Source organism: Centropristis striata, chromosome 24 (genome assembly GCF_030273125.1).
Source record: "Centropristis striata isolate RG_2023a ecotype Rhode Island chromosome 24, C.striata_1.0, whole genome shotgun sequence".
NCBI lineage: Eukaryota > Metazoa > Chordata > Actinopteri > Perciformes > Serranidae > Centropristis > Centropristis striata.
The window spans coordinates 15,196,553-15,219,651 of NC_081540.1; the positions used below are offsets into that span (position 1 = coordinate 15,196,553).

The window sequence follows — 23,099 nt, forward strand, 5'->3', positions numbered from 1 at the left end:
TTGCTGCTGGCCATATTTAACATTAAGATAATCAGGCCATTAATTACCCTTTGGATCATTAAATCAGCCACTTGCAAAATGAAATTTCGGCCTCTATTACTCACTTGAGAGACCACGAGGGGAAGGCATTTTTACATCCATCAGCCCCTGCCCCCCCTCCACCCTGCAAGCCTCCCCCTCCCATCCCTCCTGGACAAAGCCTCCGTCAGTAGTCTTCTTCTCCTCCTTCTTCTTCTCCTTCTTCTTCGATGTTTTTTGCCCTAACCTCAGAGAAGAAGTTTTGTAGCAGAATTGTAAGAAAACTGCAGCCTTTTAACCGTCTGAATGGATTGAAACACGAATGCTCCTTTACCACAACAGTAGCAGATAGATTAAAGTAAAGGTTTGGTTTGAAAAGTATTTTTTCTTAAAAGATTGCCAAAAATCCATTGTTTATCACGGAAACAAACTGTAAAAACAGGCATTATAGTCAGAGTTTGAACTTTCCAACGGTACTTGAACGGATCATCACTAAAGAAAGTTTCTGTTAGGAGCTTATAATTGTGATATTCTTGTCAAAATCACTTTATCCTAAATGTGTAATTTAAAACATGTCCTAAATAAAGTGCATTAAACAGATCCTGTTCAAAATATGAAAACTCTGTGAAACCATGATTGATTCTGCTGAGACGAACGGTCACATGACAAATATTCACTGAAAATCTGTTTACACAGAGCAGAGAGGAGAGGACAGGAGAGGCTCAAAACATGGGAATAGTTCAATATGTAGAATATGTGGAGCAAACTTTTTTTCCACAACATTTGTGACACCAATTTTTAAATAACAATTTATCAGAGAAACCTCCTGAAACTGCTTGTTGGGGTTCAGAGGGTTAAACAAACATACCCACTTTGTTTTCAGTGAGCAGCCATTAGGCCTTACTTATGGGCTGACAACATTAGAAATGGGTGTAATGCATCCATGTGGATTTTATATATATATCAGGGCCGGGTCGATTAAAAAAATTAATCTAATTAATTAGAGGCTTTGTAATTAATTAATTGAAATGAATCGCATTTTAATCGCATATAAATAAATATTTGACTTGAGAACAGTGAGAAGTCAATTTTTTTCACATGGATTTTTAGTATACCATTGAATAATGACTGAATACATAAGCTTAAGCAAGTCCAACAGACCAGTGCAATTTTTGCCATTAAGTGTAGCAATAGCATATTTAGAAATATAGTACATTTCATAAATTCAGGTAGCCTATAGGTAGGTAGACCTTCTGTAAACTAGAATACTTCGGTTTTTTGAAGTAAAACACAATCCACGCTAGCTACCACACTAGCCGCTAGCTGCTATATGTTTAGCATTGAGGTGATACTTGAGGCTGGATGTGCTGTGGTGATCTGTGAATTCCTTGTTGCATAGCAACATAACCATGCTCTTATCGACGCTTCCATCCGTTGGTTTTTAGTAACTAAATGTCCCATCATCCACAGGGCCAACCAAAGCGTCTCATCAGCTTCTTCCTTCATGTTCACTGTGGTTTGTTGTTGTCTGAACTCATGAACGCTAGTTGGTGCTCCAGTATAATCGGTCCGCCTGAAACTCATCCAGTGAGAAACGTTCCGCCGTGCAAAAATAAGTGTGATTAAAATGTGTCAGTTTTTTAACGCATTAATTTTTGTGTAATTAATTCATCTTAATTAACGCGTTAAAGTATATATATATATATATATATGATTTTTAGCCTGATTGGAGCTTGTTGACGTGCTGCAGGTTGTGATTAAAGCAGAGTGTGGAGTGAACCTTAGTGACACAGCGTCTACATATCATTTCATAGACCGTCACTGGGACTCTATAAAGCTGTCATAAAACCTCCACGCCTCCCACTCAGTGTGTATATGTGTGTGTGTGTGATACACTGAAAGGCTTACATCAAAGAAAAGGAAGTTAATATGTCTCCACAAAGCTGAAAACACTTATTTGTGGTGTGTTTTGTTTTTAAGATGTTGATATTCTGCTTCTTAACAAAAGACTAATAAAGTTTTTGAGTTCTTGATGGGCAGGTTGGGTCATAAAGTTTTTATTTGTTTATAGGGACAATAAATCTTTCTGATGGAAAACATATTCATGTTCTTGCGAATGACAGAGGCTGAGAAGATTTCATTGGACCAACTCTTATTTTGGAGGAAACAATGCAACTCTGTAAGTTTTGTTTCAAATCTTTGGAGGGAAAGAATCAACACACAACATGAGGATGTAACCTTGATTAATTAATTGTTGGTTGTTCCTTTTTGGAGCGTATGAATGTCTAAATTTAGCTGGATGAATCTGTGAGCTTGTATTTTATTTGCATCAATCATGGCTTCACAGTGGCGTTGAAGAACTCAGATATGTATGTTTTAACATGATCCTGTAATGCAAACTGTTTGTTGTGGTGTAATTTTTAAATGAGACAAGTAGAATAGAGTGATTTTGAAAAAAAATCACAATTTTGAGCTTTGTTTTGGTTACTTTTTCTAACACATAAGCAATGATGTGTTCAAGGACTGTTGTAAAGTACAGATTCTCTTAAATATAAATGATTTATGAAGAAGAAGATTCATTTAAACTCCAAACATTTATTCTAATCTGTCCTATTGTTGAAGGCAGCTGGAGGAGAATTCTCAGATAGGCCTGTTTTTATTTAATATAAGCTATTCATTTTACCATTTAAAAATAAATAAATTTCACAGCTTTATATTTTTCAAATGCTGGAGGGGAAAACCTTGTGTCTACATCATATTTCAATCACAGTGTTTAATAAAAGTGCTTCTCACTTGTGCCTTTGACCTACAGCTGAACGTCTGAAGAAAATACGTAGATATATATTGGTCTAAAAAATACAGAGTTATGATTTTTGACATGATTTTTGTTAATGACACCCGTATATATAAAAAATGAACCAAGAGGTTCCAGAAAGAAAGCAGGAATAGAGGGATGGCTGCTGAGCAACACAAAGAAAAAGAAGAAGGAGACACGGGATGGAAGGAGGGATTTATGGAGGTGAAACGACAAACAGCGAGCCACTTAAGGAATGGACTGATAAATACTATCGACAAGCAGAGAGCGGGGGGAGCGATGGAGCTGCAGCGGAGCGGAGCGGGTTAATTGAGATAATATTGACCTCCTTCTCTAATCTCTTCGGGGGGAAACATGCTTCACATTCATAAATAAATCGGAACATGAGCAACAATAAAAGCATTAGCGGTCTGATGGAGGAGGGCTAATGGCACGTCAATATTCTGACTGCTCACAGCGTGTATTTGTACAGTTTTTAATACATTATTAAATAGATACATGTGGAAATATAAAAATAAATGTGGAATTTAACTAACTAAACACATAAACAGGTAGAAATGAATTAATAAATGAACAAATAAATACAGAAATACCTAAATAAACAAAATAAGCATAGAATTTCTACATTGATAATTCACTGATTTATTCATTGAACGATTTTCTCGATTTAGCCTTTTTTATTTCTTAAGGCTACTTTAATTAATTTGATAATTTTCATAGACATACCTTTATACAAGCGGTATACTGTGCAATAATACTGAAGAGTGCAGTATTTTTTTTCGACAGATTTTGAATGAGACAGGAAAATGTATTTTAAAACCCAATATTTCTTGGACTTTATGTATGAAATAGCATGGATAAACGTATAGTTTAAGGTCATTAAGACAGGGATATATGTTTATGATAAGATACTTTTTACCTAATGTTTGTTAAAGAATGCGTTATCTCCTCTGTGCTTTATTATTTAAATAAGATGAGCTGTTGTGTTGTAGGTGTAATGTGTGTGTGTGTGTGTGTTTGTTTGACTGCACATGTGTGGACCACAGTACGAAAAGCCAGTGTTAAGGGGGACCCTCATAAAAAAAAAGTAATTTTGATAAAAACAAAAACATCACTATTCTAATCTTCTGTTTGGTGATTATGCACAAGCTAAGCATTCGTTGCACACGATTCAATCCTGCTGTGTAAGTCTATTTTAGGGTTAAGTTGTGTGTATGTGTTTGTGAGCATATCTGTACACACTGTGTGTAAGTGTGTGTTGGGGGTCATGTGGGGAGTAATTATAAGGTGCTTCTGTTGACTAATGAGCGTTAGGGGGGTGAGTGCAGGGGGGAGGACGTGGAAGTCGATCTTTATGCGGATGGCAGTCAGCTCTAATTTGTTATGATGGCTGCTGGCTTCCCAAAGCTGCAGCGGCCAATAATTACACACACACACACACACACACGCAGGTACACACTGATCAACACCAACGTCACGCTAAAGTTCACCCATTTGTTACGATCCCCTGTAGTCTACAAGACAACACACACACACAAACATTTCTGTCAATATATAAACAGCTGTGTGACACTCTGCCCCCTATCTGCAGCCGTCAGCACTGCACCCACACACAGTTACTGCACTTTAATACACGTTTGAGGTAGCGCATACTTCTACTGCACATCATCTCGGAGGGGACAATAGCATTATTACTAATGAAAGCATAAAAAATAATTTATTGCACAATTTACTCTGCTTACTCGCAATTATATTTATGCTGAATAAGTACTTTTACTTTTGTTACTTAAAGTACATTTTTGCTGAAAATACATATTCATTTATTTATTTATGTTTAAATATTTTCTTGAATATTTCCATTTTCTGCTACATTATAGTTCTAATCCAATACATCTCAGAGGGAAATAATGTAATCATAATGATGATGACAATGAATAATAAATAAATGTACATTATTGATTGAAAAAATAAAAAAAATTTAATATTATATATATATATAAAATAAATTCAGCAGAAATATTTGGTGTATTTTGAGTTATTATTTTCAGTATAATAATTAAAAAGATTATGTCAATAATAATAATAATAATAATAGTAATACTACTAGTAATGTCAATGCTAGCAAAAACAACAATATTAATAGCATATTAATAATAAACATTATAAATATGCATTAGTGATAAAAATTTAATCATAATATATTTTAAAATAATGTAATATTCTTAAAATAATTAATTGATAAAAAAAGACTGCTGCCATTCTGTTCAAGATAATCATATATTGTGTCTATAAAATTTGTATTTGTTAACTGTAAAAGAAATTGAGTGCAGTAAAAAGTAGTTCCACTCTAAATGTGCAGCAGTAGAAATATAAAAGTAGCATTAAATGGAACCTCAAATCTATATATTTCCATTAGTTTCCTACCTGCTGGCGTCTGGTGCAGGTTTGAGGCGCCCCTGCGCGTTGGCCTCCCACACGCTATTGGCGAGCTCGTTGCCAATGGCCGACATGACCTTGATGAGCTCTAGTGGCCACTCGTCCAGGTCCAGAGATCGGACCCGGGACAGGTGGGTGCCCAGATTCCTGTGGATGCCCGAGCACTCGATGCAGATCAGGGCCCCGAGGTTCAGACTTGCCCAGTCTGGGTCTGGATCGAACGAAAATAACACAATTAAATTAAATTTTAAATTCTCTGCTATCTTATGGAGGCTAAGCTGAGAATGCGGAGTAAAAATCGACCATTTTTTAACTTAAAAAACTGATGTTTTGCACTGTTTTTTGTTGTTGTTTCTTCTGGGAAAATCCAGTAGAAAAATAACATTAAAAAGTAAAATAAATGTATCTTTAGTCAAAAAAAAGTTTAAAGATGCTAAAATGAGAGATTAAAGGTAAAAATTTTAATAGATGGGGTTTCCGGACTCACTCTGTGCTTCACAGTCGGCGCAGCGTCCGTTTCCTCGGATACTTCTGATGGACTGCAGCGCCATGGCCTCCGTCTGACTCGTCAGGCGAGACTGAAAGAAATAAAAAAAAAAAAAACTTTTTTTATTGATGCTAACATGTTTGTTGTTTTCATTGAGGCAAGACTGCAGGGTGTTTTTCCGATTCACGTCCATCTCGTTCTATACTTTAGCTTGTCAATACACTTTAGAAAGTGCACCAATCGCATCATGCTGAACTCATACAGTCAACCTTCGTATTATAATATATACAAATTACATAATCATCACATACAAAGAGTGTGTAAAAGCATAGAAAAAATAAGGTGAGGTTTATACACTCTTGAAATCCTTGAAACATCAGGATCAGAACAGGGAGGAAACAAAATGACGTATTATTGTAGGCCAACCTGGAAGTTAATATTGCAATGGGGTCTATAGAGAATTAGCCTCTGGGATTTTGGATCATCGCAGAAAATAAGCTTTGTGGCAAACATGCATTCCTGATGCTTACATTATTTGTTCAGCAGGATAATCTTGACAAATGAACACCACTTTTATTATGTTTATTCTTTTATTAAGTGTTAAAGCAGACAATGTTATGCTGTAACAAACTAAACCGCGCTCCCAGGAATTGAAGGTCACTGCTGTAATTCTCCAGACGCTCTCCGACAAGCTAGCAAAACCGTGGCCTAGTAAATTGTTTAGTAAAAAATTTACAATTTCAGTTTTCAGTATGACCAGCACCCATGAGGTCATGTAGGTGGAGTGTACCAAATTTAAAACAATAAGACACCCTTATAATGTGGGTGAAATTGATTCTTTTCACCAGGTTCACCAGATAGTAGGAGGGAACCTTAGGGATATATAACCTAATGCAAGATAAATGAGCAGAAGCAAAATGTTATATTTTTAGTTGATGTTCTGGAAAAATAACTCGGATGTGAGAATAAATTCTTTTTTGTCTTCAACTCTGACCGTCTCAAGAGAAGTTCTTGAGGTTATTTTCTGAAAATGATAGAAAATCAGTATTTTCAAAAGTGCCTGAATGTTAGAGCAGTCAAAATGCCCACGCAAAGCTGTGGTACCTCCAACACAAGGAGGTAGGAGATAGAACTGCTGTTGACCAAAACACTTAACTATTCAACACCAACTTTTTAAGTAGACTCTGGCATGGATTGATTTTTCCTTGTAACATACTTTTAACTTGTTGTATTTGTACTTTTACTAAAGTAGGATTTCAGTACTTCTTCCAACAGTGCTAATTGATTAATCAGGTAATGAGCTTGGACTAAAACACATAAATTGTTGTAATAATCAGTCAAACAACTCGTCTGTTTGAATGTTTCCTCAAATCTTCCTCAAGTCCCTCTCTGACTGTTTCGGGCTGAACTGGCTCACATCAAGGAACGAAGGAATAACACAGCAAAACAAATGGAGTGTGTGTGTTTGTGTGTGTGTGTAATAAAAGGCTGAGAGCCTGAGGCGTAAACACAGCAGGCCTGGACTCTTCGCTGCATGTGTGCAGGTGGAAAATGGCAACGCTGAAATCTGAGCTGCAGTAATTACCATTCTGTAATTATGTGAATGAAAGTGTGTTTGTGTGTGTGAGCAGGTATGTGACAACTCTGTGTGTGCCTTTAAAGCTCATTTTCCGATTGATTTGTATAATTTCTATTGCTTTATATTTATATTTTTATAATTTGGAGGTTTCAATTTGTTTTTTAATACAAAAATATTTGAACATCTGTGCACATTTATGTATATATATCGTATAACAACTGCACAAAAAACATATATACATAAAACATATATATTTCTAAGTATACTAAGCATCTTTGTCTCAAAATAAATAACTACTATAAATTAGTAATAAAAACAGGTCGCCGGACTATCACAGGGGTGACACAGACAATCAATCTCTCATTCACTCCTATGGACAATTTAGAGTCAAACATGCAAACTGCAAACAGAGGAGCCGCAGGTCAGAGTTGAGCCGGCGACCCTCTTGCTGTGAGGCAAAAGTTCGAACCACTAGAATACTGTGTAGCCCAAATATATACATGCATATATGTGAAAAGTATAATATTATAATATATAAAATATAATTAAACTCCAATTATCTCTGTGATGTGTAAGTGGAGTTAAGATTTTTATTTTGGGCTTTCACGATTGGACAAAATTTGATTGAAACTGACTTTATTTACAAATAAAACAGAAGCTAAATACATAATTTAAAAGTTGTTGAAACATCAGTTTAAATGGCCGTAAAACTCTAAAAAATAAACAACATTTATCCTGCTTTTAATCTTTAACTTTAAACATGTTTTAACCTGATGATCTCATTTATTTTCCATTTTCCAAATGAGCAAACATCGCCAATCTGCAAGATAAACCCTAAAAAGGAGCTGCCCATCAGGCCCCTGTAAAAAAAACCCGATGGATTTAAGGGGCACTCACCTTGTTCTTGCTGCTCTCGCAGGACTGCAGGCTGGCCAGGATCTGGCTCTCGATGACCTGGACCCAGGCGTCGCGCTCCTCGTATGAAGTGGCCTCGAAGTGCCACGTCTGCCCCGTCAGCGATACGATGGTGAACTCAAAGTTCTCTTCTTGTTCTGTTGGAGAGCGAAGATTTCCATTTAGTGCAGGAACTCTTATCAACATTCAACACTGTCACTTTTTACTTCAGCCATTTGGTCGACGCTTACAGCAATCTCAAATATTCTCTAAATCTCCAATCTTGTACAGCCACATAAGACATTTTAGGTCTTATCTTCATCTGAGAAGTCAGGATACATGATAAACCCTATTAATAACAGCATGTTTAGGTTAATTTGGCTGGATTCAATTATACTTTTCTGATATCAAAGTTTATCCTGAGTTAACCTTCTAAACCCAGACAAGCAGATTCAGGGAGTCATAGTTTCTTCACTGTCAAATAAACATAATAAGGGCCGGGACTTTAACACGTTAATTAAGGTTAATTAATTACACAAAAATGAATGTGTTAAAAAAAATTACGCATTTTAATCGCACTTATTTTTGCACCACGGAACGTTTCTTACTGGATGAGTTTCAGGCGGACCGATTATACTGGAGCACGAACTAGTGTTCATGAGTTCAGACAACAACAAACCACAGTGAACATGAAGGAAGAAGCTGATGAGACGCTTTGGTTGGCCCCGTGGATGATGGGACATTTTATTACTAAAAACCAACGGATGGAAGCGTCGATAAGAGCATGGTTGTGTTGCTATGCAACAAGGAATTCACATATCACCGCAGCACATCCAGCCTCAAGTATCACCTCAATGCAAAACATATAGCAGCTAGCGGCTAGTGTGGTAGCTAGCGTGGATTGTGTTTTACTTCAAAAACCAAAGTATTCTAGTTTACAGAAGGTCTACCTACTTATAGGCTACCTGGATTTATGAAATGTACTATATTTCTAAATATGCTATTGCTACACTTAATGGCTAAAATTGCACTGGTCTGTTGGACTTGAACAAAAATAAACAATATTTTTGTTGCTTAAGCCTATGTATTCAGTCATTATTCAATGGTATACTAAAATCCATGTGAAAAAAATTACTTCTCACTGTTCTCAGGTCAAATATTTATATGCGATTAAAATGCGATTAATTTCGATTAATTAAAATTACAAAGCCTCTAATTAATTAGATACATTTTTTTAATCGAGTCCCGGCCATAAATATAATATACATCAGCTCATATACAGCTCTTTGGTAACAGCGAAATCATGTCTAGAAGAGGGAACAAAATATATATTTTTCTCTACACTGCATATTTGAATCAGCGCTGTATGTTCTGGTATTAAAAGTAATGTTTGCCTCTGACTGAAGGACACCTGTTGTCCTGCCGACCCATTGGATGACCTCACCCTGAAGCCAGGATGTCAACCAAATTATTGGGCCCCTTACCCTCTTCAGTCATTACAATCAGGGCCTGCTGGAGGGGGGACACATGGATCCATTACCCAGAACCCCCTCAGAGGTTAATGGGCCAATCAGAAACTAATTAGAGTGTGTGTGCGTGTGTTTGTGTAGACGAGACTCAAGGCCATCGACTTCTTTAAAACAGCTGTCGAAGGTCCGAAATGTTGCCACATTCAAAAAGTACAGTTCACTCAAAAGTGCCACAAGAAACTTAAAATTATTCAATGATTGTGTTCTGAAAGTATAAAGCGAAACTAAAAAAACGATTCTATTTTTTGTTTCTTTTAAAAATGTTGAAGTGAAAGAAATATTTTCAAGTCACATATGTGAGGTTGTGCTAAAATAAATGATACCAACATGACGTGGTAAACATTTTTTAAAGTGGTATACACTGGCAGAATGAAAAGGATTTAGGAACGGACTCAATAGACTAAAACTCAGAGGTTGAGGCAACATCAACCATGGACAAAAGGTCAAAAAAGTGGAAATCTTTCAAGGCAGTTGAAGCAATAATTCTATCAGCGCCATGGAGAAGTGGATGAAAGCTGAGAAAAGTTGATTGGGGTTGAGATCATTTGGCCATAACGGGTCAAGATTCACTGTATTGTAGGGTAAACTTTGAAAAGAAGAAAGCGGCATTAAACGTTTAATAGGGTTGTCAAAGGAATCGATACTCAAAAAAGTATCGATACTAAAACGTTGTATCCCGATACGATACTAATTTTCAAAAGTATCGATTCCCCCCCGTTTGTTGTTGTTTATAAAAATATTTCTGTTAAATTTTGGGGTCTTTGTTTTTATCCTGGTGGTATCGAAAATGGTATCGAGTATTGAATATTTTCCTGAGTATCGGTATCGAGTTGAACATTTTAGTATGGTGACAACCCTAACGTTTAAACATCCAGTTGGTTCTCACAGCGTTTGAGGGATTCTGGCGAGTCTTCGTCCACATTTGGAAGTTGTTATCGAGCCCAAAGAGGATGGGAAGTGGAGGTGAAGTGGGGGCACGGCTGGGAGCCGGTATCATCACCACACCAGATCAGACAACAAGCAGCTTCTGTTTACAATTAGCCACAGTGAGGAGGTAAGACACGAGGGGGAGGCCGGCATAATCACTTAATCAAAGCACGGCCTCCAGCAGGGCTGATAATTCCCAGGATTCCTCCCTTTCGGCCGGTATGATCCAAAACAAAGACGTGTGAAGAGTTTATACCTCTCAGAAATGTTGTTTCATGAATGTAAAATGAAATAAAGTGTCTTCTTTCTCCTGCTGCACATTCAGATGTGAGTGACGAGATCCCAGCGAGGAGGTCGGTAATCACTCATGACACTTTTGGGCGAGCGCTTCTGGAAGCAGCAGTTTCATGACGTGCGCCGGGAGTGAAGCGGTGAAAAGATGAGAGGTTTAATCAGTCGGAGAGCGGTCACGGCCGGCCCGCGAGGGAACGACCATTTGCTCTTCCTCAACTCCAGTCATTTGGCTAATTGGGAGCGTCTCAGAGCACCGGAGCTGAAGTTCCCCTCTGGCTTCGCTCTGGATAATCAATGGCCTTGTCCGAGGAGAGGAAGGACGGGAGGGAAGGATGGAAGGAAGAGCCCCGAGGCCACGCGACCGGCTCACAAACCCTTCCACTTCCAGGATAAAGAGATTGAAAACACCTTTGCTGACCAAAGTTTCCTTTGCTGAAGATCATTTTCATCTCTTGGCTGCTTCGGGCTGCTGATGGGCTAAATCTGATTAGTTGATGTTAATTGAAACTACTGTTTACAGGAGCTGCTTAATGGCTCAAGGTTAAAACAGACTTTTGTTTTAAACCAGCAGCTGAATGTAGCATTTTTACACAAAAACTATAACAGGAATTATTTGTTCCGATGATCCACCGTTTCAAGAGCAGGTATGAACCACACTTCAGCTTAACAGGATTTTGACAAAACAACTAAAAGCATTCAAAGAAAATTTAGCTGCATAAAACACTACAAAGACTTTTTTAGCTTGGTGTGCAGCAACTTTTGCACCTCATGTCCTGATTTCAACATCAAACCATTACTGTTAAAAACTAGGGCTGGGACTTGATTAAAAAAAATTATCTAATTAATTAGAGGCTTTGTAATTGTAATTAATCGAAATTAATCCCATTTCAATCGCATATAAATATTTGACCTGAGAACAGTGAGAAGTAAGTTTTTTCACATGGATTTTTAGTATACCATTGAATAATGACTGAATACATAAGCTTAAGCAACAAAAATATTGTTTATTTTTGTTCAAGTCCAACAGACCAGTGCAATTTTTGCCATTAAGTGTAGCAATAGCATATTTAGAAATATAGTACATTTCATAAATCCAGGTAGCCTATAAGTAGGTAGACCTTCTGTAAACTAGAATACTTTGGTTTTTGAAGTAAAACACAATCCACGCTAGCTACCACACTAGCCGCTAGCTGCTATATGTTTTGCATTGAGGTGATACTTGAGGCTGGATGTGCTGCGGTGATATGTGAATTCCTTGTTGCATAGCAACACAACCATGCTCTTATCGACGCTTCCATCCGTTGGTTTTTAGTAATAAAATGTCCCATCATCCACGGGGCCAACCAAAGCGTCTCATCAGCTTCTTCCTTCATGTTCACTGTGGTTTGTTGTTGTCTGAACTCATGAACGCTAGTTGGTGCTCCAGTATAATCGGTCCGCCTGAAACTCATCCAGTGAGAAACGTTCCGCGGTGCAAAAATAAGTGCGATTAAAATGCGTCAATTTTTTTAACGCATTCATTTTTGTGTAATTAATTAATCTTAATTAACGCGTTTAAGTCCCAGCCCTATTAAAAACAACAGAACAAACTTACAAAACTCCAACTTCATACTGCATCAGTCCTGCAACATAACAATGTTGCTTGTTCACAACTGATCTGTGCACCTGCTGCTGCTCGTGGAGTCACATTTTGAAGGGTAAGGGGTTCCGCGACATGACAGAAATTAAACCTCTGTGTGTTCAAATGTGTCTCATGAAGGGCAAACTGTACATAATGCAGAATGATAATTTTGCAGAGTGTATTTGGAGGCTCCCGGGTCTACACCGTCTTCGCTCTAATCGACAGCCCACCCATCAAGCGCCAGTTGAGCCCCGCAGGGTCAGGAGCAAGAATCCCATTATAATTAAATTCCCATGATTCTCTGTTTTCAGGGTGTGTGTGTGTGTGTGTGTGTGTGGGGTGGGTGTTGGCTGCTTGACAATTATGGAAACCAACAATCCAGAAAGGGCCTGCCTCTCCGCAGCGTAAATTAAACGCTGTTTCTGGATTTAAATGCTGCACGCTGACCCGGCGCACCGTGGCGGCTAATGAATAAAATAAGGGGGGGCATCAAGGATCACTCCCACAACGCCGTTTCACTCTGAAAACCTCCCCGAGAGAGACTGCACTGGACTCAGGGGCAAGAAAAGAAAACCAACATGGAATTTAAAGCTGCACCAGCCAACATATTGGTATTAACAGTGCATGGTGTTGGGCGTGTCTGAATCTGTATCTAAACAACTCAACAGAACTTTATTCTGATTTCCAGCTCCCTGTCTGAGCCACAACTTTACTGTCCTGATTCAAACACAATGCTCTCATAGTGTTGTTTTTAAAGAAAAAGCTGTTGTCACAGTTAGAGATGAGCTAGTGGAGCATTTAGCAGCTAAAGAGACAGAAAATCCCCTCAAAAGATGGTGGAGACCAAAAACAGAGTCAAAAGAAAAATGACATTCATCAGGTGGACACAAACACAAAGACTGTGTCCGATATGTTACTTAGTATGAAACAACTAGTCTCATAGGTGATATATTACAGTATAAAATCACATGACACTATGAAGGCATATATATCCCACCATGCACTGCGGTAGTGAAGATTACGACTGCGACCAAGGCATCATTTCTTCATTGCACGTGTAGATTTGTTGTTTTCAGTTTTCTCATTGTTTTGTTTCTCAACTCTGTGTTTTGTAAATCAGATGTTTTATTTTGAGGCAAGAGTTTGATGACAATTTGAAATAAGGTCATAACATTAAAACATGTACGTTAAAATGTAATTAAAAGACACGCCCGGAAGCTCTGTAAAGCAACTGTTTGCCATAACAAGACGATAAAATTCAATGTTATCGGTTTGTTCTGCTGCCCCCAAGTGGCCAAAAAGATCAAATATTTAAATCAATCCAGATTCCACTTGTTAAAATAAAATAGGACTTAAAGCATATGATCACAGACTTGTCTGACTCACAGTAGAAAGCCAAAGTAGAACTGAGGTTGATGGGAATGTCATTAGTTACGCAGATTTTTTTCACACACTAAAGATTTAGACACAGAAAAATATTGATTGATGATTCATCTTTTATGTTAGAACTGAAGTTCTATTCATAAATATACTGTAGTTCTACTTGAAAACATACTGTAGTTCTACTTGTAAACATACTGTGGTTCTACTTGTAAACATACTGTAGTTCTACTTGTAAACATACTGTAGTTCTACTAGTTAACATACTGTAGTTCTACTAGTTAACATACTGTAGTTCTACTTGTAAACATACTCTAGTTTCAGTAACAAATACACTGAAGTTCTACTAGTAAATATACGGTAGTTTCAGTAGTAAATATACTGTAGTTTTAGTAGTATATATACTGTAGTTCTAGTAATAAATAAACTGAAGTTTCAGTAATAAATATATTGTAGTTTTAGTAGTAAATATACTGTAGTTCTAGTACTAGATATACTATAATTTTAGTAGTAAATATACTGTAGTTTTAGTAGTTTATATATTGTAGTTTCAGTAGTAAATGCACTGTCATTCTAGTAGTGAATATATTGCAGTTTTAGTACTAGATATACTTTAGTTTTAGTAGTAAACATACTGTAGTTTCAGTAGTAAATATACTGTAGTTCTAGTAGTAAATATACTCTACTTTAAAGTTGTTTGAAGATAACTTGGCCCAAATCAGTGGGTGAATATGAGAGTTTCCTGTGTGTTTCTCCAGCTACTGGGCCTCTCGTCTGCGTTACTAAACGTATGCATGAGAGTACAAACACAGAGCACGGCCAGTGTATTGGTAATTACTGCCAGCGCTCCTGGCTACTGTGGGCGACATTCACACGTAGTGAGGTGGCGCCGAGGCAATTTGTGAACTCTGACACCGGTAACCTTTAGCAGCAGAAACACAACAAACCAAATATACAAGACGCAGAGAGGGAGGCAGTGGTGGTGGTGGTGGCGGGGGGGGCGGGACATGCATACAAGCCTATCATCCGGGGCGGGAGGTGTCGAGTGTGTTTGAGTGTGTGTGTGACAAGCAGGACTGTAGGTGCAATGAGAGGGGAGGCGTGAGGGAGACAAAAAGGGGCCTCGGGAAACACAAATTAAAAGCCTTAAATGTCACCGCACACAGTATTGCTTTGCGACACAGGTCATTACTCCCCATATTATTCGCAGCCTTTTACAACATTAATAACCTGGAAAATATTGCAGCCAATTGTTCTGAAGTCTCTCTGAAAAAGAAATATGAAGGTACTTTTTTTTTTTTTTTTAAACAGGTATGTGGGAGGGACGTGGACTGATTGGAGATTTACCCCGTTCTGTCTGTCGCTCTGAGTTTGGAGTTTGGAGAAACCAACACATGAAGAGGAGATGGCTATTTCTAAATTAGGGTTGTCAAAAGTATCGATACTCCAAAAAATACTAAAACGTTGTATCCGGATACGATACTCATTTTCAAAAGTATCGATAGTTTATTGTTATGTGTGTAAAGCATAGCCAAGGAAGGAACACTTAAGTTATTTTTGTTTTTTTATCAAGCTTGCCTAATATTGTGCACAGCATACAACCTCAAAATATTGTTCTAATTGTTATTGTATTTATTTATTTTTTGCACTACCTCAGACCTGAGGCTTGTTATCATAGTTGACTTAACTGTTTTTAGGAACCTGGTCTCACAGGAATCCGTGAAATAGCCACAGATTCGCTTAACTCAAAATCCGTGGAATAGCCACGGAATCACTCAAATTTCCGTGAAACTGACACAGATTTCGCTACAATGCAAGTTAATGACAGTCATATCCCGTGGCTATTCCATGGATATTTTTTCCTATTGGTTTGTTCCAAGTCACGTGACTTTCAAGGTCCCAGTGGTCAGAACAAAAAACATGGCGGACAGTTCTCTCATTTTATTAAAAAAAATCAATATTTTGACTTAGTTTCTGTATAAAAATAGATTTTGATCACATTTCTAGCGAGAAATATATGTTTTATTTTCTAAATATTCACTCAGTGAATGTACATAATCACTTTGTATGTTGGAATAGCCACGGGATATGACTGTCATTAACTTGCATTGTAGCGAAATCCGTGACAGTTTCACGGAAAATTGAGTGATTCCGTGGCTATTCCACGGAATTTGAGTTAAGCAAATCCGTGGCTATTTCATGGATTTCTGTGAGACTAGGTTGGCTTTTTATCATAAATATTTAACCTGTGGTTCTGTTAATTTTAACATGCTGCATTTTTCTTGTTGATAATTTTGGGGTCTCTGTTTTTATCCTGGTGGTATCGAAAATGGTATCGAGTATTGAATATTTTCCTGAGTATCGGTATCGAGTTGAAAATGTAAGTATCGTGACAACCCTATTCTAAATATAACAAAAGATCCATCAGAAGATGCATCTGACACACCACCTGTACATGCTCCCCCCTGCAGTGAGGGTGTGTTTGTTTTGTTGTATCCTCACAGGTGAGGAGGGTGGGGCAGGAGGATGCAGGGAAGGAAAGACGCCATGACAGACAGCAAGCAATGACTCGGTGATTTGCAGGTCAAAAAAAAAAAAAAGCCAGAATATGGTCAAACTGTTTGTAATGGAAGTAAAAGTATGATCAATTGTTAACAAAAGACAGTGTTACGTCACTGCATAAGAAAATATCTTTGGATGAAAGTCAAACTAAACAAACTAAATTAAGATTGTTAAATCTAGAAATAAGCATGTGAACGCTTAAAATAAGAAATTAACTCTTTAAACCAGATAAATTAAAGCTGCCAGCAGCGATGAACTGGCCCGAGCAGAGTGACCTGATGATTATTTGTTTCTTACCAAGATAAAAAAAACTTTAGATTTAGAAGTGTTAGACCATTTATCTTGTTTTAAGAGTTAATTTCTTATTTTAAGTGTTCAACATGCTTATTTCTAGATTTAACAATCTTAATTTAACAAATCTTGTCAAGGTAAATTATCTGTCCATGCAGCAAGATCATTTCCCTCAGATTTAGTGTTTGATCTGGTTTTTATATACATAGTATATAGTAGTAAATATACTGTAGTTACAGTTGTATATATACTGTAGTTCTAGTAGTAAATATACTGTAGTTCCAGTAGTAAATATACTGTAGTTCTAGTAGTAAATATACTGTAGTTCCAGTAGTAAATATACTGTAGTTCCAGTAGTAAATATACTGTAGTTCTAGTAGTAAATATACTGTAGTTCTAGTAGTAAATATACTGTAGTTTCAACAGTAAATATACTGTAGTTCTAGTAGTAAATATACTGTAGTTCCAATAGTAAATATACTGTAGTTCTAGTAGTAAATATACTGTAGTTTCAGTAGTAAATATACTGTAGTTCCAGTAGTATACTGTAGTTCCAATAGTAAATATACTGTAGTTTCAGTAGTAAATATACTATAGTTCCAGTAGTAAATATACTGCAGTTTCAGTAGTAGATAAACTGTAGACACACCTTTTCTGCAGTGTAATTGAGTATTTTAAGCCTTTTGCCACGCCTTAATGCGTAACAGAACATGATTTGTCAAACAGATGAAATGTAATAACACCAGTGGTCAGAACATGAACCTAAAGGATTGTAAAACCTCTTTTTTTATTTTATTTTTATTTTTTTACACCAAATTGCCAAATTTGACCTCAAAATGTTTTGTGCAAATCACCAAATCACTGCTAAGCGGGTAAAGTAAAGTCTTCCAGGACAGGGTGCTCCATCCCTGCAGTGGGTGGGGTCAGGGTCCGCCACAGGTCCACCACAACATCTAATTACCTTCTGAGTTGTGCAGACTGTTGGCGTAAATGCTGCGAAGGCTACCAACACGATTAAGTTTCCACGCTTTACGTTTGGCTGCGTCCCCCGATGGCAGGAAGAGAGAGAAGAGAGGAGGGAGGACAGAGACCGGAGGAACGGGACCACATTTACAAGAGAAAACAGAGAAGAAGAAACGAGAGACAGGCGTAAAAAAAAAAAAAAAAAAAAAAAAAGCAGCGCTAAGGAGGATTCAGAAAGGGGCGTGGCTGGTAGCAGGAGTGGGAGGGACCAATGAGCACGATGAATTGATAAAAAGAAAGTTTGCAACATAACAAATGAGACCAGCGATCCCTAAACAGTGTGTGAGCTGCATAAAGCGGGAACAACTGGAAAGCTGAGACATTTTATAAGATAATCACAGGCTGAAACTTTACAACCACAAACTAGAGACCTGGAGTGTTCAGAGGGCTTTCTACCAAGGTTATTATAGTTAATGAAAACTAACAAAATAACCAAAACTAGAGTTGAAAAAATATTTTCGTTAACTGAAATTAAAATAAAAACGAGAGTTTTTAAAAAAAACATAACTAACTGAAACTGTATTTGTCTGATAAAGGAAATAAAGGAAACATTTATTGTGTATTGAATCTGGTACCCAACAAATACCCCATTACAAAAAAAACTACAACTAACACTTAAACTAATAAAAACTTAACTAAAACATTTTCCAAAAAATAAAAACTAATAAAAACTAGAAAAAACAGACACTTAAAACTCATAAAAATCATCATAAAAATCATGAACATTCCAAAACTATTATAACCTTGCTTTCTACACTATATTAACAATAAGGGTTTTTTTTCTCAGCAGGCAACTCAACACAAGTGCTCGCCATACAATCAGCCAAAATACAGAAACCTACAAAATGTCAAAAGTTTTTGAAACCAAATCACAGCATGGATTTTTCTCTGTGTTCCTCAAGGTCTTTGTGTCTTAATGTGGGATTCTGGAGGGAGATTTTTAAAAAAGTATTATTATGATTACCAAAACTTGATACAGTGCTGAGCTGCAACTCAAATTAATCTTCAGATTCCAGTTTTTAGATGATGTACTCTTTGCCCCCTAAAGGTTCCCCGGTCAACCTCTATTTTTCACATTAAAAGCAGATCGGCAAAGAATGGAATTGCTGCAAAGCGTTTAATGTGAAAAATAAACGCATAAAGTGTTGAAGCTAAGGCTGGGAGATATATTGAAATAAAAGATATATCAATACATTTTTAAATGTGATATGGAATTAGTCCATATCACATATATTGATATAGTTCAATTTTCTTTTCTTTCTTTATATATAAATGCTGCCCTTACTATGGTTTGTCATATTTAGTTGTTTTGTAATGTTCGTTATTGTTTTCTCATGTAAATATATTCATTTCGGAAAAAGATTGGCCTATTTTATTTCATAGGCTACTTTTATTTAAGATATTTTAATTTTTTAATGTGCACTTTATGGAGCTTTGATTAAAAAAAAAAAAGTTCTCCTGTTATACAGTATTTATGTTCACTTAAATAAACATTTTCAATTAAACTACTTGTGACATGTCATATTTGACTTTGACTGAACATTTGCTCTCACTTTGTGATGAAAATATCGGGATATATATCGTATATCGATATTCAGCCTAAATGTATTGGGATGTGACTTTTGGTCCATATTGCCCAGCCCTAGTTGAAGCTTCATTGAGTCTAAAAAGAGTGCTGCAAAAAAAAGACAAGCTGATTGACCAATCATAAAATGAGCTATTTTAATCATCAGTAAATCATTTATGGAGCAAAATGCCAAATATTTGGCACGGCTCGGGTTTCTCTAATGTGAGGATTTGCTCTTTTACCTGTTTAATATCATAATAAGTGAATAAGTTTGCCTTTGAGACTGTTGGTCAAACAAAACAACACAAGACTCCAGGACACTCAGAGTTAGAAATGCAGCTGTAAAACAATAAACTTAACATTAACAGGATTATTTTTTCATCATCTTGAGCCTCCACTGCAGTTTTGATTCTTTTTAAGGTGGTCTCGCCCAGAGCTCTGTGACCTCTGACCTCCTATGCTTTTAATGCTTTTTTAATGCTCCGTCTTAAACAGCGGACCCTTGGTAATATTTACTCCCCCGGGGCTACGGCGAGCATTTACTGAGGATGAAATACAGTTGTGGCGGTGTGAGCGGAGAGGCCGACACTTTAAATGTTACTCTGCTTGTTCCCCCCGCCCCTCCTCCAGTTACAGGCGCAGGTTGTCCGCTTTAAAATTAGCCACTACAACACACTGGAGCTGATTTCAACAACGCTATCATCTAAAAATGAGTCGCTTCAGAAAGGTCACAGGTTGGACTACTGAGAGTGAATTTGTATTTCTATATCATTTGTATTTCAGATAAAGAAAAGACGCTGGAAAAATAACGCCACAGAGAAGATGTCTATATCCTGGCAGGTAGTGTAAGATGTCTGAAATGTAGTTCATTGCTTGTATACAAAAAGAAAAGGAATTTCAACAAGCGCAACAAGCAATCTCAGGTTGTTGTTTTTTTGTACATTTAATGGCAAATAAATATTCATCCAATCTTTTATTGTTTTTATTTGTAGTTTGGCAGCTTCTGTCCTCCATAGACTTCTATAAGTGCAGTTTATCATTACACATACATATGTATATATAGACACAAACTGTATATTGTAGTTATAGTAGTAAATATACTGTAGTTTCAGCAGTAAATATACTGTAGTTTTAGTGGTAGATTACTATTATTATTATTATAATAATTATTATTATTAATATTAAGTAGCTTATATACTGGTGCTTAAAAAAAGGGAATTTCAACAAGCGGCCTCAGGTTGTAATTTTTTTTGCCACTTTTTGTACATTTAATGGCATATACATGTATTCATCCAATCTTTTATTGTTTTTATTTTGTAGTTTGGCAGCTTCTGTCCTCCATATACTTCTATAAGTGCAATTTATCATTACACATACATATGTATATATAGACACACTGTAAAACAAAAAGAAAATGTATATTTATTTGAGGTTTATTTACAGGGTTTTTATTGTTTTTTCTAAAATAAGTAAAAACATTTTATTACAAAAGTAAAATTTAAAATATTCAAATTACAATATTAACCATAAAATGGAAGTTGAAATCTGTAAATCAATATATTGGGACATTATAGATCTTTTGGACAGTTTTATTCAGTTGCTTAACGGTCTTGAATGTTAATTACAGTAAAATATGTGTTAAAGTAAGGCAACTTTTTTCCTTATAGGAAAACTTAAATTTAATATAATAATATTTTTTTTTTTAAATCGTTAGAAAAAAGAAAAATAAGAAGTCTGGCAGCAAAAGTTGCAAACCACATTACATTAAAGTAATAAAACCTTTAATTGTTATATATATATATACATATATATATGTTGTATGTGTTGTATATGTTGTACGTATATATATGTATGTGTGTATATTTATACACATATATACATACATACATAAATACATACAACACATATATATATACCAACACAGATATGTATATTATCTGTATTTTTTGGGAAATTGACAGACATTTTTACATTTTTTATTTTGTTATTACAGTGTATAAATGTTAAGAAGTGGTTATAGATGATATGTTTGAGAGGGAATAAAACTAAAACATATTGAGGTGAGGTTTCCATCTGACCACCTGGACTCTGGTCTACAGGGACCCTCTTTGATCTCCACCTGTTGGCCCCCCCGCTGACCCTGATTGACCCGTGGTGGCGAGTGGAGACCATCTCGCTGATTAACCTCCACTTTAAAGGAATGTGCAGCGCCGTGCTACAGGTGATCCACAAACACACGGACGGGAATGTTGGAATAAGTGAGGCTCTTCAGCTGAGACACCCAGTGTGTGACCTGAGAGGGCAATTAAAGTGGTACGCGCGCGCACGCACACACACACACACACACACACACACACACACACACACACACACACACAGAGACAGACACACTAACTCCTGTTGTGAGGAGTTTGCTGGTCGAGGAATCAAAGCGCTCGGCAGCGTTCCTCAAACACAAAAAGTCCCTTTGCAGCCGAGAAAGTGGATCCTGCTGTTACCTGTGTGTGGCCACTTCAAATATCTGAAGCTGTGTGTGTGTGTGTGTGTGTGTGTGTGTGAAGGTATTCTGCAGGTCAACGTTCAAAGCTCCACGATGAATGGAGGGTATCAAACAGCGGCTAGTTAACGAGAGCCGGGGCTGATGTCAAGGCTGTGATCAGCAGGGGTTAACCTGACGCAGGTGTGTGTGTGTGTGTGTGTGTCAGCGTGTGTGTGTTACTGTGGTGTCTCTTTTAATGTCTTGTTTTCTTCGGCCAGCGGTCCGGAACTCAGAGATATTCAGTTTACACGGCTTTAAAAACAGAGAGAGAAACAAGGTTGAGGTGATTTTTGGTTAATGGCAGTGCTGCAGGACTGCTATGGGTCTGAAATGGTTTTGTAGCAGCTGTGGAAGTCCCACATACGTCAACATGTTTGGATTTATAATATGATCCGGAGAAAGTTAGAAACCTTCTCCAGGAACTGTGTCTGGATGACTGCTGGTACACATCAGTATGAAGCCAAATAAAGTGATTCAGCTGTGATTTAATGTCAATGAATGGATCGGAAGGATACTGATGTGGAAAAAGTCTGAATTCATGTTTTGTCAGGTCTCTCTGCAAGACCACAAGAAAACTACTTTTAAAATGATGGTTTTCTGAATGGAGTTTGATGCATTGGAGCTACGCTTACTAGCCGTGTTTGATGATCATAAACATAGTGATGGTGAATTAACCAGCATCACTAACTGTGCACAGAGTGTCCGGTGCGTGTTGTAAACAAACAGACATCGCTAAGTGAACACCTCCTGCAGCAGCAGCACATACACACTGTACTGCTACAGAGCTAACTGTTAGCCTGTTAGCAATTTGCAGACTGGACACTAAGGGGTTAACATCATTAACTCGTTCTTACTCAAGTCTCCAAAAGTCTCCAGTAACACCAGAAAAAGTTGCTGTATTTGTCTCCAGTCGCTTTTTTGAAAAATAGTTGCTAAGGGGGTCTGAAAAGTCGCGCGTGTTGTTGTGGAGTAGAGTACTACGTCACGTCCTGCTTGTCATATTGTATGTGTGTTTTAAGTATACGTTTGGACGGGTTAATGGCTAATTTCGTTGTACTAGTACTTGTTACTACTGTGCAATGACAATAAAGGTGATTCTGATTCTGATTCTGAATGAATAACTTCATAATCTCAAGG

At 37.0% G+C, this 23,099-nt stretch overlaps 1 protein-coding gene across 4 annotated transcripts in view; it reads right to left on the minus strand.

Moving 5' to 3' along the window:
- agap1 (ArfGAP with GTPase domain, ankyrin repeat and PH domain 1) overlaps positions 1-23,099 on the minus strand; it is a 219,059-nt gene that overhangs the window by 17,736 nt on the left and 178,224 nt on the right. For all 4 annotated transcript variants that reach the window (XM_059327900.1, XM_059327899.1, XM_059327898.1 and 1 more), the window contains 3 exons: positions 8,233-8,387; positions 5,757-5,847; positions 5,258-5,480 (listed from right to left, as the gene is read on the minus strand). In XM_059327900.1, coding sequence (XP_059183883.1) covers positions 5,258-5,480; positions 5,757-5,847; positions 8,233-8,387 — 469 coding nt within the window. The remainder of the gene's footprint in view (positions 1-5,257; positions 5,481-5,756; positions 5,848-8,232; positions 8,388-23,099) is intronic.